The sequence below is a fragment of the Vanellus vanellus genome (genome assembly GCF_965231255.1).
Source record: "Vanellus vanellus genome assembly, chromosome: 9".
Lineage (NCBI taxonomy): Eukaryota > Metazoa > Chordata > Aves > Charadriiformes > Charadriidae > Vanellus > Vanellus vanellus.
The window spans coordinates 26,230,687-26,247,340 of NC_138914.1; the positions used below are offsets into that span (position 1 = coordinate 26,230,687).

General features: G+C 52.5%; 1 protein-coding gene and 1 pseudogene across 2 annotated transcripts in view; both read left to right on the forward strand.

The window, feature by feature from the left end:
• LOC309675612 (electroneutral sodium bicarbonate exchanger 1-like) overlaps window positions 1–16,654 on the forward strand; it is a 215,274-nt pseudogene that overhangs the window by 196,615 nt on the left and 2,005 nt on the right. The gene's annotated exons all lie outside the window — the stretch shown is intronic.
• Window positions 1–16,654, forward strand: part of LOC309675570 (electroneutral sodium bicarbonate exchanger 1-like) — a gene marked incomplete at both ends in the record, with an annotated part of 147,243 nt that overhangs the window by 129,648 nt on the left and 941 nt on the right. The window contains 14 exons of the mRNA XM_082487896.1: window positions 6,009–6,144; window positions 6,336–6,496; window positions 7,446–7,582; window positions 8,041–8,180; window positions 8,555–8,642; window positions 9,077–9,217; window positions 9,974–10,141; window positions 10,276–10,409; window positions 11,294–11,516; window positions 12,661–12,801; window positions 13,505–13,618; window positions 13,972–14,133; window positions 14,730–14,981; window positions 15,793–15,861. Of these exons, the coding sequence (XP_082344022.1) occupies window positions 6,009–6,144; window positions 6,336–6,496; window positions 7,446–7,582; window positions 8,041–8,180; window positions 8,555–8,642; window positions 9,077–9,217; window positions 9,974–10,141; window positions 10,276–10,409; window positions 11,294–11,516; window positions 12,661–12,801; window positions 13,505–13,618; window positions 13,972–14,133; window positions 14,730–14,981; window positions 15,793–15,861 (2,066 nt within the window). The remainder of the gene's footprint in view (window positions 1–6,008; window positions 6,145–6,335; window positions 6,497–7,445; window positions 7,583–8,040; window positions 8,181–8,554; window positions 8,643–9,076; window positions 9,218–9,973; window positions 10,142–10,275; window positions 10,410–11,293; window positions 11,517–12,660; window positions 12,802–13,504; window positions 13,619–13,971; window positions 14,134–14,729; window positions 14,982–15,792; window positions 15,862–16,654) is intronic.

Sequence of the window (16,654 nt, forward strand, 5' to 3'; positions counted from 1 at the left end):
TTTTGTTAGTGTTTTGTTTGGATGTCTTAAGAGTATCGTTATCAAGCAATTATCTCCCCCCCAGCCCCGCCATGCCCACCAGCAGCAACGGGCCGATGGGATCCTCAGCTGTCAGGTGGGGGGCAGCGGCACCAGGGCAGGGAGGGCGATGCCTGGTACCCCCGGGCGGGCCATGCCGACGGTGTGGCTGGAGAATGCTCCATGGCTGCTCACTGCGGCATTTCTCATGGCTGGGGGGAAACACGTTGGGAGCAGGGGGTGGGGGTGAATGGGGGAGGCAAAGCATCTGCAAGGGGCTGTGAGGGCCATGGAAAGGGGAGTGAAGGGCATCTGCAAGGTTGGAGGGGGTAAGATGGGTGGTAGGTGTCTAAAATAGGGTGCTGGGGGTGTGCAAGGAGGGGGGACAGCAGGCCGCTGAAAGGGGGTGTAAGGCATCAGCAAGGCATCTGCAAGGCAGAGGGGTGGGGGCTCAAAGGGGGAGGCGAGGGGTACCCAAGTTGGGTGCGGGAGGGATGTGAGGAGGGGAGGAAGGCACCTGGGCAATGCCTGTTGGGGGTCTCCCCACCAGACCCCCCCTCCTCCGCATCTCGATGTGACCCCCTGGTGATGCTGTGGCCCTTCAGAGCAGGGGGACAAAGGCCACTGTCCCCACAGAGCCCCATGCCACCCGGTCACCTCAGCTATTGTCCCACCGGGCGCTTGCACGGATGCGCCCGGTGTTAGGGTGCAGGCAGGAGGTGGCTGGGTGGTTCCCCCCTCTTTCTGCATCTCCTTGGCCCGGGGGAGGGCCTGTCCGCCCCCCCGCTGCACCCATGGGACCCAGCTGCAGGAGGTGCTCTCGGGGGCAAACGAGAGGTGGGGAATTAATTAATCTGCCCTGAAATTACAGCTCACAGGAAAGACTGAGAGGAATTTGCGTCTCTGCCAGCAAGGGAAGACGGTCACGTCCTGGTGATGCTCAGCTGTGACCTGCGTGTGTGTGTCCCCCCTCACAGCCCCACTTTGGGGCTCTGGAGATGTGTCCTCTCCCGGGTCCAGTCCCCGTCACAGCCCAAATCCTGGCTCAGGAGCCAGAGGGGTCCCTGCAGGGGATGGTGCTGACCCCCACGATAGCAAAGGAGGGAGCCACAGGACCGGTGGCTTCGTCTGGGTAGGATGGAGATGGAGAGGGGCGAGGAGGGGGGTCTCCTGCTCCACCACTAGAGCAGCTCCCCCAGTTTGGCCCCTCATCCCCTTATAACACTGGGATCAGTGTTATTAATTACACTTTGCGCGAGATTAATTACATCAATCCTCCCTCCTGCTGCTGGTGGCCAGTCCAGCTTGCGAGTGACGGAATGAGGGGGCTGAGATGGGAAGTTTGCCTGCTCGTGCGATGCTTTTGGCCTCCCCTGGCACCGGGAGGACTCAAAGCCGGACCTGAACCTCTGCTTTGTGCTTTTCCTCATCCTCAATTACACCAAAGCTCCCCCAGGGAAAGATTTTTCTTTCTAACTGGAGGAGTTGCACTGAGACAGGTAAACTGAGGCAGGACAGTCAAAAGTCCCTCTCTCTCCTGCTGGGACAAAAAAAACCCCGCAGCAAAATAATAATTTGGAGAAGTTTTCTTGAGAGGGAACAACACTCTCTGCTCCGAAAGTCAAAAGTGAGCTTGCCATCCCCTTTCCCAGCCCAGTTTCGATGATTTGATGTTTTCCAGGCGCCTGGCAGCAGCGGAGAAGGACAAAGAGGGAAGGCGAAGTGTCTGCAAGTGCTGGTACCCATCCTGGGATGGGATAATTTGCTTTCTGGAGGCATCTCTCCATCCTGCTCCATCCCATCCCAAGCCCACGCGTCCACAGATCCCATAGACTTATTAAATCCTTAAATCCTCCAGCGATTTCCTCAATGAAATAACCTTTCTGAGTCCATTTGGGTGTCTTAATCGGGAAAAAGAGGGTTTTGAGTGGCACCGTTTCCTTCGGTGGCATCTCTGTGCGAGGTTTGCTGCGATTTCTGCTGCAACAACTGGGGAAGGGCGATGGGATTCTCGGAGTGTCTTGCCACGGACCCGCTTGGCTTCTTTCTCCTGTATTTGCGCCTGAAGCTTTAATACTAAATAATAAAAAAGCAGCAGAGATCTGAGCTTGGATCCCGATGGGATTTTAACGGATTAGACCTCATTGTCACCCTCCTTCGCTGTGTTATTTTACATCCCATGTCACCTTTCAGGGCGAGCCGGGGCTGTCAACCTTTGTGCTGAGCAGCGCCGGGGAGGAAGTTCATGACAGCAAATGAATCTGTAGGCTGGAAATGAGGGATTAGCTCCGCTCGGAACATAAAGTAGGGCTGGAGATAGCTGGCGGAAGCGAGGAGAGTAAAACATGGGGCTTCCCTGGACATTTCCGTACGGCGTAGGACTTGGTCTGGCTAACGAGGGTTTATGGAAGCCGCGAAGGGACGGAGGCTGTGCCGAAGGGAGACCTCCCTGAAACACCCTGATTTGATGCAGGAAATGTTGATGAAAATCAGGGCTGCCCCATAACGGGCATTTCCCCAAGGGTTTGTGCCTCACGTGGTCTTTTGGCAGTTTGGGCTTTCAAATACACCCAAACACTGTGTAACACCTTTTGCCCTGCCGAGATGCAGCGTTTCCACCCCTTTTCTCTATTCTGGAGAGTTTTTCCTCAAAACAGAGCAGGTTTCTCCCCATCCGCTAAGTTTTCCAAGCGGGATCAGTATTGGGGTGTATAGCTTTAAATAACTGCTGGGGTCACCCTGAACATTCCGATCCCAGCAACGGTCGCTGTTTATGTGCTGGAGATGGTGCAGACTGGGAGTCACTGGGCTGCAGTCGGAGGGTTTGGTCCTCTGATTGATCTGGAGGCTCAGTTATCCCCCAAAACCGGTGACCGACTTGAGGATGAAGCAGGACAAGGGTCCCAAAATGACACTTCTGGAAGAGTTACAGGTGGGAGGGCTGTGCCGAGGGTCTGCGCATCCCCCAAAAAGGGGGGGAGACTTCCCAAAATCCCAGTGGCATGTCGCCAGAGCAGGGAAGGATGCGGGGGGACGATGCTTTGTGCCCTGCCGGGGGCAGGTTTAGCATCGTGGGTGGGAGCACGGAGCCAAAATGGTTTCTGAGAGAGAAGCAGACTTTCCCCATGTTGCTCGGGGGGGATTTGGGGAGCTGTGATGCCCAAATCGCTCCGTTTATTCCCACTCTGACACCCCTGTAACACACTCAAGCTCGCTATTGTATTTAAATTGCGATTTTATTTCAATTGTGATTGTATCTAAGTTGCGATTTAATTTAAACAGTGATTTAATTCAAATTGGGGTTTTATTTCGGTGGCGATTTTACTTAAATTGTGATTTAATTCAAATTGGTGTTTTACTTAAGTAATGATTTTACTAAAATTGCCATTTAAAGCGATTTGATTAAGCCCCTTTTGTCCCGTGCCTTTTCTGAGGATGGGGTTTGGGTTTTTGAGTTTTTTTTCCGGTAAATCTGGAGGGGAGTAGACGCATTGCTAAGAAGGGACGGAGGGTGGTGGAGATCGGCGTGGGAGAGAGGACGGGAAAGCCACAGGCGCGTCATAATCCGGCTGCCGGGTGACGCGGGCGAGTGCCGGGAGGTGGCGGGGAGGTCGCAGCAAGTCGGCTTTGAAATTAGTACTTGGGGGCCAGAAAAAACTCATTCCCAGATGGGAACGTTTGTTCCTTTTGCTCATTAAATTAACTGGTGAGCGGGAGGTGTGAGCTTCCCGAGTGTCGCTGCTGCGCGGCAGCAGATGATGCCATTCAGTCGAAGCAGGGATTTGGGGGATAAAAAGCAGATTTCTGGTGTTTTGCTCTTCTCTAAAGAGAAGGGTTTCCTGGAGGCCCTTTCAAAGTTGCAGTTGCGACTCGAGTGTGAGACGTGGTTGGGTTTTTATTTCTTTGAGCGTGGTGATCCCGGTGATGCCCTTCCCCAGCCCAGGGGCAAGGGGAGAAGAGAACGCCTGTAATTCTCCTTCAGCTTTTAAGGCACAGATGCTCTTTGTGCAGCGCTGGCAGTGGTATTTCAGCCAAGGAGGGCATTAGCTGTTAGTCTTTGGCTTTTCTTTTGAGGAGAAAAACGCAGTTTTGTGTGGAAAGCGGGCTTGCAGCAAGAGAAGCCCGAGCCTGGTTGGGCTGAAGTCGAAGCTTCACCCTTGCAGGTTCTTGAGGGCCTTTGGAGGTTGATGGTGGCCATGTCCTGTGGCCAAGTGCCATCTAGTGAGTCCTGCAGGTATCACTTTTGGAGAATGAAACTGGCTGTGCTCAAAAGTGTGGAGTTGGGTTCCCCCACCCCACTCCACCCCCAGTTTGGAAATCCCTTTTTTAATTTTAATTTTTCGAAAGGAACCACAAGAACGAAGCAGGAGGTTTGGGTTTGGTTTGAAACACTCAACTGTCTCCCCTTTTAGTAAATCCTTCCAGACTCACGGTATATACAATACAGGTGACATTACAGGTGGTTTTATTTGGGTATGGGAATAAAAACCTCCAAGTCCGTGTTTTTTGGGCTGTGCCTGGAGGAGGAGACACGCAGAGGTGTGATGCTCTTGGGCTCACGTGGCCGCAGGGATGGGTGATGACTGGGAAGACGTAAGGGAGCTCTCCTCACCTGGTCCCAACTTGTATCTTCTTCTCCTCACTAAACAGAGACACGACGAGGAGGCGGTGATTGACCAGGGAAGAACGAGCACCGCTGTCACTATTCACTATGAGAAGGAGGAGCTGGAAGGTGAGTCGGGAGAGGTGCCACCAGCCCCACGCGTTTTTCCGTCGCGCTAAGTCCCTGCCGCGTCCTGTGCTCAGTGTATGCATCACCTGCAGCGAAACGTGGCGTGCTTCTAAATAAACAAGCACAGTTATTTTCACATTGTTTTAATATTATGGCTTTTAGACAGAGGGGAAAAAGCCCCCATGGCATCTGCGGTGTGAGCGTTGGCCACAGAGCTTGGTAGTTCCCAGCTTGTTTTCTCAGAGGCTGCTCTTGGCTTGGAGAGGTCAGGAGAATAATTTGATGGCTGCAGACACAGGGCTGTGATTTTCTTTTTTTTTTGTTCCAGACTTCATTATCACAGGACTGATTGGATCTCCTCTTGTTGCCTTGTGCCATACAAAGATTTTAAAAATAATTACCTTCTGTCGCTGCTTAATGAGCAGGTCTGAGTGTTGTCCAGCCAAAGCTGGAATTTTAGACAAGGGTTGATATTTTCAGGGCACTTTTAGGTGACCCGGAGCCATCGCTTGTTGTTGCTCTGTTGTTGCAAAGTTAGAGTAAAACAGGCTTGGAAAAAGGGAGGGGTCTCTGACATTCAGGGATGCAGCGAAACTAAAATGAAGAGAAGTTGGTGTTTCCTCCTGGGATGGATGCGCTGGTTTAATCGTGGCAGCGGCGTCAACCGTCTCCGCAATATCGAGAGTGATGCGAACACTGCTTTTTTCGCAGGCCACCGCACCCTGTCCGTGGGCGTGCAGATGCCGCTGGTGAGGCAAAGCCACCGGTGCCACCGGCACCACCGACCCCACCGCCAGAAGCATCGGAAGAAGGAACGGGAGAAGGACTGTGCCCCGATGGAGCAGGGCTACCACTGTAAGTCCCGCCGCAGTGTTCACGAGCCTTCTCGGGGCTGCGTGGGTGCCGGGGTCCTCTGCAAGCAGGTCTGTGTGGCTGATTTGTGTGGTTTGCTGTTCTTCTGAGGGAAAGTGGCATTATTTGGGAGGCAGTTGAAGGCATAATGGATTGAGGCTGGTCTTCCGTAGAGGGATCCTGCCTTTAAAAATGGAAACGTGGGGAAGGAAAGTGGCCCGTCCTTCTGCAGAGGTGGAACAGATGCTTCTCCTTCTCCGTGGCTCTGTGCAAGCCTGGCCAGACCCGGGGGAGAGGGGCTAGCCCAATATTTAGGGCTGAACTGGTGCCGATCGATGGCCACTTTGCGTGTGAGCATGACGGGTCGAATGCAGGTGTGGTAACGGGATTTATCTTCTGCCCCCAGACACCCCATCCCAGCGGGTGCAGTTCATCCTCAGCACCGAGGAGGACGAGCAGCATGTTCCCCACCACTTGTTCACTGAGCTGGATGAGATCTTCCTGAAGGCGGGTGAAGATGCCGAGTGGAAGGAAACGGCAAGGTAAATCCCTGCCGCCGGCTGCGGTGGCGGCCGTGGGCTCTGCCTTCCGCTCTCCGGAACGCGAAGCTTTTGCAGCTGCAGGTGCCGATGCGCGGAGCCTTCTCCTCTTGCCGCCCCGTAGCTGCACCGAAGGGGTTGCAGAGCTGAGGCTGTTTTCTTGCAACGGGGCTGATCGTGCCCAATGTCCGCAGGTGGCTGAAGTTTGAGGAGGACGTGGAAGATGGCGGCGAGCGCTGGAGCAAGCCCTACGTGGCCACGCTGTCCTTGCACAGCCTCTTTGAGCTGCGGAGCTGCATCAGCAACGGGATGGTGCTGCTGGACGTTTGTGCCAACAGCATCGAAGAGATCGCAGGTACTGAGCGCACTGCGTCCCGCCGGGAACGGCTGAGCTCAATTTGCCGCGGTGCCCTTCACTCCCGTATCAAACCCTGCCCCAATGGCACATCCTTTTCCAGAAGTCGCGCTGTGTTTTTAAATGGTGGGTTGCTTTTTGGATGTAGACTGGGTGTACAACAGTCACATCAGCTTTTTCTCCCAGTATGGGAGCCTTTTGAAAGCAATTTGTGGGGTCAGAGAGGCGATTAGAGAATATTCTCTGGCCAGAAAGGAGTGTCAGGGCTTGGCAGGCTGCTCTTAGGAACACGGAGTCTGCGTAAGAGCTGAACCTCCTTAAATAAGCTACTTACTACAAGCTGTTTCCTCCCGTTCTTTGTTTTGTTTTTTTCCTATTGCCTTAACATCCAGGATTTAAGAGCTTTAAAGGCAGAGTTTATATGGCAGGTGACCAAGCAGCATATTTCTGTGGGGAAGATAATTGAAGTTAATTGAAAAAGCGGCTTTGGAGAAATTATCTTTGACTGGCAGGTCTCCATTCAGCCCTTGCAAGAGCTGGAGAAATCGGAGCCGTTATTAGCACGTTTCTCCCTGTGTTTGGCAAATTGCAGTCGATGGGCAAAGGAAACTCTGGGAAAGTCTGTGCTAGAGATTGCTTATAATTTGTTGAAATGTGTCGAGTCTAGAGAGTCTGTCTAGAAACGCCAGATTGGGCAAAAAAATGTCATTATCTAGGATTGGGAATAATTATCTGAGCGGAGTGATGAATAAGCACTTTGATGATGGCTTTTAGCAAAAGAGAATTCTTCCTTTCACTGCAAAGGCTGAACTGCGTTAAAACGTCTTGCTAAGCAAGGCTGAGCCCTCGTTAGGGTATCCTGCGTGGCGCAGCCTTCGCCGGGGGCTTGAGGGGTCGGGACTTGGGGACTTTCTGCTCTGACGGCTTCGTTTCCCATTGCCATCTCCAGATATGATCCTGGGCCAGCGAGAGCAGTCTGCAGAGTTTGATGAGCGCATGCGGGCGAAAGTTCGAGAAGTGCTTTTGAAGAAGCATCACCATCAGAACGAGAAGAAAAGAAACAACCTTCTCCCCATCGTCTGCTCATTTGCTGACATGAGCAAGAAGCAGTTAGACGTGCATCCCCTCGGCAAGCCAGGTGAGGGTTCCTGCAGGGTTTGGTACCCGGTGAGGGTTTCTGCCAGGCTTTGGCACCAGGTGAAGGTTTCTGCAGGGCTTTGGCCCCATTAGACTTCTCCCGGCAAAGGAGAAGTGTCCCGATTGCTCTTTGCCTGTCTTTCTCAGTGTCTTTCTTTCTCCTCCCAACCCAAACACTCACTCCTCATCCATCTCCCACCACGGCAGAAGCTAAAAATGGGGTGAACCGTGACACCAATGCAGTGGATCTAAGCAAGGTGAGACACTCGTAGCTTTGTTACGCCTTTAGGGCCAGATTTGTTCTTGCGAACTTGGCTGCAGAGTGTTCTGCAGAGTGCGGTGGGCTTTACTTTTGGGGTAATGGCCTGAAAATCCTTTGTCATGCCCAGGCGGAGCTGCGCTTCATGAAGAAAATTCCCACCGGGGCTGAAGCGTGCAACGTGCTCGTAGGAGAGCTGGATTTCCTTCGCCAGCCCATCGTGGCATTTGTCCGCCTGACCCCAGCTGTCCTCCTCTCGGGCATGACGGAAGTTCCCATCCCAACGAGGTCTGAATGAGAAGCGCAAAGTTTTTATTTAAAAAAAAAAACACCACAACAAAACACCAAATTCATGCATCAGTTGGGCGTCCCAGGGGAACACGGCCAGTGGGAGCAAGCACGTTTCTCCCACCCACATCTCCGTGCTTTCATTCCTCCCTTCCCTGCTGGAGCTTTTAAACCCATTGGCCAATTTTAATGAAAGTTGGCCCAAACCTCAAATTTGCATTTGGTTTTGATGCGTTTCAAATTCATCACGGGAGTCAGTGAGCCTACACGTCCCCCCTGGAGCCACGCTCTGGGCTGGGAGCTCCCAGGGATTTCCTTGGGCGCCCTTTGAGTGAGGCCATGTTCTTCTCTCTCATTTTGGTTTTCTTGCCTAGGTTCCTGTTTGTTTTGCTTGGACCAGGAGGAAAAGCCCATCAGTACCATGAGATCGGCAGGTCCATGGCTACTATCATGACGGACGAGGTGTGACGAGATAAGAGATATCTCCGGGTCATTTTTTTGGGCTTTCTTCACCTCTCCCTGTCTCTGTAGTAGTGAGGAAGAGGGTTTGTTGTCCCTGTTAGCTGCCTGCTGGAGGCTAAAATCCCACCTGGGCTGCAGCCCGCGCCTCATCCTTCTCCCCAGGGTCCCCAGCACGCTGTCCCCAGTGGTGGCATTGCCAGGGCCAGTGAAACTTCTCTTGAAGCAGAAGGCTGTGGTGTGCCATGGGGGACGGGAGCCTGGTGGAGATGGTTACAAATACTGTGATGCACAGATTTTTCCTTTGGGGGGAATATTTCCTGCCACTTCCAACAGGCGATTTGGGGGAAATGACCTTGCATTTAGCCAAGAGCTTATTGCACTGGTTAGGACATCCGAGATGGGTCATGCTCTCACCAGGTTGTCTCCTACGGCAGGTTTTCCACGACGTTGCCTATAAAGCCAAGAACAGGGCTGACCTGGTGGCTGGCATCGATGAGTTTCTAGATCAGGTCATGGTTTTGCCGCCAGGAGAGTGGGATCCCTCCATACGAATTGAGCCCCCGAAAAACGTCCCTTCGCAGGTGGGTGCTGCGGCAGAAGGAGGCACGAGGGGGACGGGCAGGAGGGCAGCACGGCTGGGGGTGCTGCTCAGGGGCCCAAATTCATAGGTCACGTACCCAGCCCAAAAAGCAAAACAAGCCAGTGGCTGCAAAGACATATCTTTATCTTATTTCCATTTTAACAGGAAAAAAGGAAGGTGCCAGAAGCTCTCGATGACAGCGCTTCTCACAGCAAGCCGGAGAAGCACAGCGGTCCTGAACTGGAGCGGACAGGAAGGTGTGAACTGAAATAGTTTGGTGGGGTGTTTTTCTGTTTGCCCCTAAAATCTGAGCGCACACCTCCCTTCTAGCAGAGTTTTGGGGTTAACTGGGTCAGTGAAGGGGCTCCAGGTTCCCAGCTTGGTCCCCTGGGCTGGGTGGGTGGGAGATTTGGGCAGCTGGGCTGAGCCGCAGCATGGTTGCACACAGGTTTTCTTGCTTTGGGGTGGAAGCAGATGTGTAAGTACCTCCAGGTAGAGCTCTGCTGCTTCTCAAAGTGAGGGACTGTTGCAATAAGAAGGGACGGGCTCTCAGGTTTGGTCTCTTTTTCTTTTTGTTGGAGGGTTTTTTCATATGCCTCAGTTTCTACTGGGGCTAAAATGGGAGAAGGAGACTTCTTTTTAGCAATGGAAGTTACTCTGTGCTTGCGATTGTCCTTCCTCAGCCAAGAAAACTTAACGCTGTCTTCCACGAAAATGGTTTGGTTTTTTTTTTCCTTCCTCCAGGCTCTTTGGAGGTTTGATCCGGGATATGAAGCGAAAAGCCCCCTGGTTCTGGAGTGACTTTCGGGATGGTCTGAGCCTGCAGTGTCTGGCGTCCTTCCTCTTCCTCTACTGTGCCTGCATGTCCCCCATCATCACCTTCGGGGGACTGCTGGGGGAGGCGACCAACGGCCACATAGTGAGCACCTCTCTCTGTTGGGTGGCACGGGGGAGGACAAAACTCATGCAAAAGTCCTTGCTGCAGTGAATTTGCACTTGTTTTTTTCCCCCTAATGATTTAATTACTCGCTGCTGCCTCTCTTCCCCGGACAGAGTGCCATGGAGTCGCTGCTGGGCGCATCCATGACCGGCGTGGTGTATTCCCTCTTTGCTGGCCAACCTCTCACCATCCTCGGCAGCACCGGCCCCGTCCTCGTGTTCGAGAAGATCCTCTACAAATTCTGCAAGTAAGGCTGGCTGCTGCGGCCAGGTGCTGCGAGCGCCTTTGGAAGAAGGCAGGGATGGAGAAAAGATGTTTTTCTTAGTGGTAGTTGGTAGATTGAAGTTGTCTTCTGTGTCACAGACATCATGTGCTGCTGCTTTAGTATGTGACGGTGCAGGAGCCCTCGGTCTCTGAAGGATGGATGGGTGGTTCGGGGTTTTTAGGGTTAAAGTGAAAGAGCAGGAGGAGGAGAAACCACAAGGATGTGGATGCCCGAGCTGGGCTGCACAGGGAAGATGAGACAAATGACTCTGGTTTGGGAATGAGGGAAGATTTGCTTTCCTCTCAGTACAAACTCGGGCACTTTTTTGCATGATTTTTGCTGGAAGTGGAAATATATTTTACCCACATATCCAAAGAGTTTTCTGGTCCAATGTTTTGATGATTTTTGAGAAAGCAGGAGCTTTTCACGCGAAATGGATATTTTCCATGACAGTCTTTTTGTTGTGGCAACTGTGATGGGAGATTAACCCCCTTATTGCAATTAAATTTATTATGAAGCCCCAACTTGCTGGCAGCAGGTAACTGGGTGCAAACCCAGCCGGTTTCGCTGTTAGGGCATCGGGGTGATGTGGGAGAACACCACCTTCCACAACAGGGACCTGACCTCAATTAGCCTCCGAGGCATTAACACAAGGTCATTGTTAAATAAGGATTAATTAGCCTCTCCTCCTGCGGGCCCACACCCTGTGCCGCAGCCCCGAGGCTGTCTGTCGTAGGACCGGAAACTGCATTTACCATCCGCAGCCTTGACACGCTCCTGAATTGCTGCCGACTTTCCCCGAAGGAAGGCACGGCTCGGAGTCTCTTGCTGCCCTCTCCACCCTGCGTTTTCTTTTGCTTTCCCAGGGACTACGCGCTCTCTTATCTCTCTCTCCGGGCATGCATTGGTCTGTGGACCGCCTTCTTCTGCATAGTGCTGGTGGCCACTGATGCTAGCTCTTTGGTGTGCTACATCACCCGCTTCACCGAAGAAGCCTTTGCCTCCCTCATCTGCATCATCTTCATCTATGAGGCTCTGGAGAAGCTGAGTCACCTGCGAGAGACCTACCCTGTGCACACGCACAGCAAGCTGGACTTCCTCACCATCTCCTAGTGGGTTTCTTCCTCCTAAAACGCCACTGCCCCTTGGCAGGAGCTCAGGGCTGCACCTCCATCGCCTTCCCCTCACCCCTGTCTTGGCTTCTCTCCTCCCAGCTGTAAGTGTGAGGCACCGACCCATCCCAGCAACGAAACCCTGCAGTTCTGGGAGAGCAACAAGATCAATGTGTCTGGCATCACCTGGGAGAACCTCACGGTGACTGTAAGTGCCCCGAGTCACTGCTTCCTCGTGCTGCGGCCGCGGGGTCCAGGGGCACTGGCCTGGTGCAAAGCTCAGAGCCCTTCAGGTGATGATGGGCTTCCAACTGTGCCAGTGCTGCTCTGAAAAGTCATTACTTCAGTCTAAGGTGTGGGTTTAACCCCCTTGGGCCTGGGAAGGAGAGTCCACCTCATCCCCGACATGGTGGGCAATAACTGTTATCCTCAGGACAGCGGTTCTGTCTGGGAGCAAGGTTCAGTGGGTGCTTTGGTTATTGGAGAAGTTGGAGGACTTCAGTTCATGCTTGAAGGCCATAATTAGCTTCCTTAATTGGTTCCTAGTAACTCCAGGCCTTGCTTTCTTACTCAGCGCTGTCTGAAGGTACGTGCATAAACTTGCATGTCTGAGCAGCCCCTTGGGCCATTGTTGCTGGAATCAGAGCTCAGGCACAGGGTGGGACGCTCTTATGGACATCTTCACCCCCCTTGTCCGTGTCCTGTGAGCCTGCCCCTGGGAAGGGACAATTTGTCTCTTCTCCTTTCCTGTCGCTGTTGTCTTAGCCCTCATTCCCCGTTCCCTCTTTCACTCTCCCCAAGAGTTTCCAGTGTTTCCTTCCCCTCTGGTGTCTTCTTCAGCCACGGTTACCTGCTGTTCAAGCAGAGGATGTGCCATGGGTCTGTGGTACAGTGTCCCATCACATCTCCTCTCTCCGCTGTCTGTGTAGCTCCATGTGTCACTTATTCAGCTGCTGTTGATCGTTAAATATAAATCTCTGCTGGCAGCAGCAGTCCCGAGGTCACAGATCTTGGAGCAAGATCCTCCAAACTCCCTAGTTATCCGAGGTTTCCTTGCCGCATGTGCACTACCTTTGTGTCCTGATGCTCTGTTTCCCCAGGAATGTCGGTATTTGCATGGAGAGTTTCGTGGACCTGCCTGTGGACACGATGGCCCCTACACGCCCGATGTCCTCTTCTGGTGCTGCATCCTCTTCTTCTCCACCTTTGTCCTGTCGGGCTTATTGAAGAAGTTTAAAACCAGCCGCTACTTCCCGACCAGAGTAGGTAGAAGACGGTGGCCAGCAGCAGTCTCCACACTCATTTCCCAAAATGGCTTTCCCGGAGCACTAAGCAGTGTTTGCCACCGCTTGGTCAAACTGGGAAATATTGGACCTTGAAGGCCAAACTTGGATGTCCCTCACTCATTTCCAGGAGTGCAAAACGATCGTAGCATTTCCCACCTGCCTCGCGACCTGCCCCGGAGCGGTTTTTTGCCCAGGCAGTGGGAAATCAGGTCTTCCAAAGTTGGTTGTTTGTTGTTTTTTCGTTTGTGTTTTTTTTCACCTGGTGTGCCCAAGGGGAAAGTTGATTCAAATGAGGAACTGCCATAGAAAAAGACACAAAAGACACTGTTTCTTCCTTTTGAGGAGTAAATGATGCCTCAGTGCCTTATTCCCATTGTCGCTGTGAGTGCAGCTGTAGTGGCAGATGTCTGTTTCCTTATTTTTTAATATTTATTGGCTTTTTTTTAAGGTTTGAATTTAAACCACCCTTTTCCACCTAATTAAACTTTTTTTATTGCCTGACACCAGATCTCGCAGGTACAAACACAGCAACAGCATCTAACCGAGGGATTTGGCTGCATCTTCTCAGAGTGGTGGGAATTTGTTAACCAGCCTTAATGCTGTTGATGTCTTTAACTTTTCCATCTCACGGTATGGCCCCGTTTGTGCTGTCCCTTTCAGCTCTGCTTTCTTGCCCCAGGTACGGTCCACAGTAAGTGACTTTGGTGTCTTCCTCACCATCGTCGTCATGGTCCTCATTGACTTCCTGGTTGGGATCCCATCGCCGAAGCTCCACGTCCCCCACATGTTCAAGGTAATGGGGTGTTTTGGTGTGGAGCCACTTTCAGCCCTTGGGGATGCCACAAGGTGATGCTGGGACAGGACAGGGCTGAGTCTGGGGATGCTGGTGGTGTTACTATCTCCTCTTCCACCTCCGAATGCATCGTTTCCTTCTGGAAAGAAGACGCCAGCCCCAAAACTTGATACCTACAGAAGTATCTATAGGTGCTTGCGACGAGGACGCTGGCACTGCTGAACCCCGTAGGAGAGGGTGACATGAAGGCAGGGCCAGGAGATGAGGCGGCACAGCGATGGAGAGGAAAATCAAAGCCAGTGAAGTGGCTGGGCTGGGAGTTGATCCTGATGTGTGTTTTGGCTTTGTTGCAGCCTACCAGAGACGACCGCGGGTGGTTGGTCAACCCCATAGGGCCCAACCCTTGGTGGACGGTGTTGGCCGCGCCCATCCCAGCTCTGCTCTGCACCATCTTGATATTCATGGACCAGCAGATCACGTCTGTCATTGTCAACAGGAAGGAGCACAAGCTGAAGGTAAGGGGCTGCGAGAGCTGACCCCATCCCCACCCCACTCTGGGCTGCAGGTGTGGGGAGAAGCTCCTATGCCAAGTGCTTTGTGAAGGCGTTGGTTTGGGACAATGTCAGGCTGTGTGGCAGGATGCTCTGCTGGATTAGTGATGTCACAGGGAGCAAACGAGGGCAGTTCAGATGAGCAATCTTTTGGAGGAGCAAATTAATTTTCGAGCACTATAGAAGCGTGTTTTTGTTTCAAAACGCCAGCAGGAGCTGGGGGAACGAACTGTTTTGACACACTGCCAGGGATAACTCGGGGTCACATCTTGCTTACAAGCAGTAGAAATTTCTTTATGAATGAAAATAGTCTGTTTGTTTGTGTGTTTGTTTGAGAAGTAGCTATTGCACAAACCTCCCAAATCCACTTGGTCTGAACTCCTGCCAGATTTTCATGCAAGGTGCTTGCGCAAAGACCGGATCCATCCTTATTTTTGCCAATTCTTCTCTTAAATTTTCAAGAGGGTGACTTGCGCCCAAGTAGGGTTTGAGTCTGAGTCGCGACGTTGTCCTCGCTCTTGTGCTGTGGGATGCTCTGTTCCTTGTTTTGCTGCCCACAGAAAGGATGCGGGTACCACCTGGACCTTTTCATGGTGGCCGTGATGCTCGGGGTGTGCTCCGTGATGGGGCTGCCCTGGTTTGTGGCTGCGACTGTCCTGTCCATCACCCACGTGAATAGCCTCAAAGTGGAGTCTGGCTGCTCAGCTCCAGGAGAACAACCCAAGTTTCTGGGGATACGAGAGCAGAGAGTCACCGGCTTGATGATCTTTGTGCTCATGGGCTGCTCTGTCTTCTTCACTTCGGTGTTAAAGGTAAGAGGAAAATGCAAAACGCCCAACAAGCGTGAGCTTTTTGCAGGTTTGACAAAAACCATCCCCTCCCTCCAGGCCTGAGTAGGTGTGGAGCAGAGGAGGAGGCGATCCCAAACCTTGAGGCTTGGCCCATGGTGGGAACCAGCCTCAGTTACCCTTTCCACCAGTTTGGTGTCCTCGAGGCAAGCGAGCAGGACAACTGCTTTAATTCCCAGGTGTCTCTCAGGCCCACCTGTGTTTATGGGTTACGACAAAGCGGATTCAGACCAGTACACTGCTCTCTTTCAAGCAGGCAGCACCTTATGGGATGCAATTGACTCCCCCAAATGCCTCCCAACAGCCGTTCCCAGTAGCTAAACACACCAAAATCATCCCCGTGGGCTTCCTTGTGTGCTCCTCCCACAAAGTCACCGCAGCTCTAGGCTAAAAGGAGGCACTTCGCTTTTGCGTGTTGCCACAAAAATGTGTAGAAATGTTCTTCTGCCGTCACAGAACGTGGCGTACAGTTTCATGGGTGAAATGACCTATTTTCCTCCAACCTTTCAGGAAAACAGGAGTATTCTAATGAAACGTAACTAAAAATTTATTAGATTATTCTAATGAAACGTAACTAAATGCTCTGCCTAAAGCAGAGCATACACTCACTCACTCACACACACAAAACCTCTACGGGTTGAGAGCTGAAACATCTCTAACCCTGTGGAAACTGGAAAGCTTTAGGCAATTTTAGGCAGTGCCTCTAGAAGAGAGCAGTAATACTGGAAATGCATTTAAAAAAATAAATTATTGCATTTTTTTTTTAATTTCCCAGTTTATACCCATGCCTGTGCTTTACGGTGTCTTTCTCTACATGGGCGTGTCGTCGCTCAGAGGGATTCAGGTACGGACTCTTACAGCGTGCAGCTCCCTGCTGTGTCATCTCCAGAGAAGCAGGAAAAAAGCAGTGGTGTGGGAGAAAACCTCCCCAAAAGCAGGCAGTGAAAGTATTTTGTATAAGGAAAAGATTGGTGGGGGCACAGGAGGTACGTAGGGCGGGAGGACCAGGCAAGTTCAGCGCGCTCTGCGTCACGGTTTGGGACAGGGCAGTGTTTGGTGTGGTGAAAATGGGGGAATTCAGTGCAAAGCGAAGGCGATTTCTACTGCCGGTGGGAATCCTCACTGGGGGATTGAGTGGGCTGAGAAATGCCAAATAACAAACAGAAGAATAGAATATATTAAAAATATATTTTTATAGAAGAACAGGGAGGGGGGGTGAGATGGTCTGAGGAGGACCTGGGGGTGCGGACTGATGAGAAGCTCACCGTGAGCCGGCAATGCGCGATCGCAGCCCAGAAGGCTGACCGCATCCTGGGCTGCATCAGCAGTGTGTCCGGCAGGGCGAGGGGGGATTGTGCCCTCTGCTGTGCTCTGCTCTGGGGAGACCCCCTGCAGTGCTGCCTCCAGCTCGGGGGCCGCAGCACAGGAGAGACATGGACCTGCTGGAGCGGGGCCAGAGGAGGCCCTGAAGCTGCTGGGAGGGCTGGAGCCCCTCTGCTGGGAGGACAGTCTGGGAGAGGTGGGGGGTTCAGACCGGAGAAGAGAAGGCTCCGGGGAGTCCTCAGAGCCCCTGCCAGTGCCTAAAGGGGCTCCAGGAGAGTTGGGGAGGGACTCTGGATGAGGGAGGGGAGCAATGG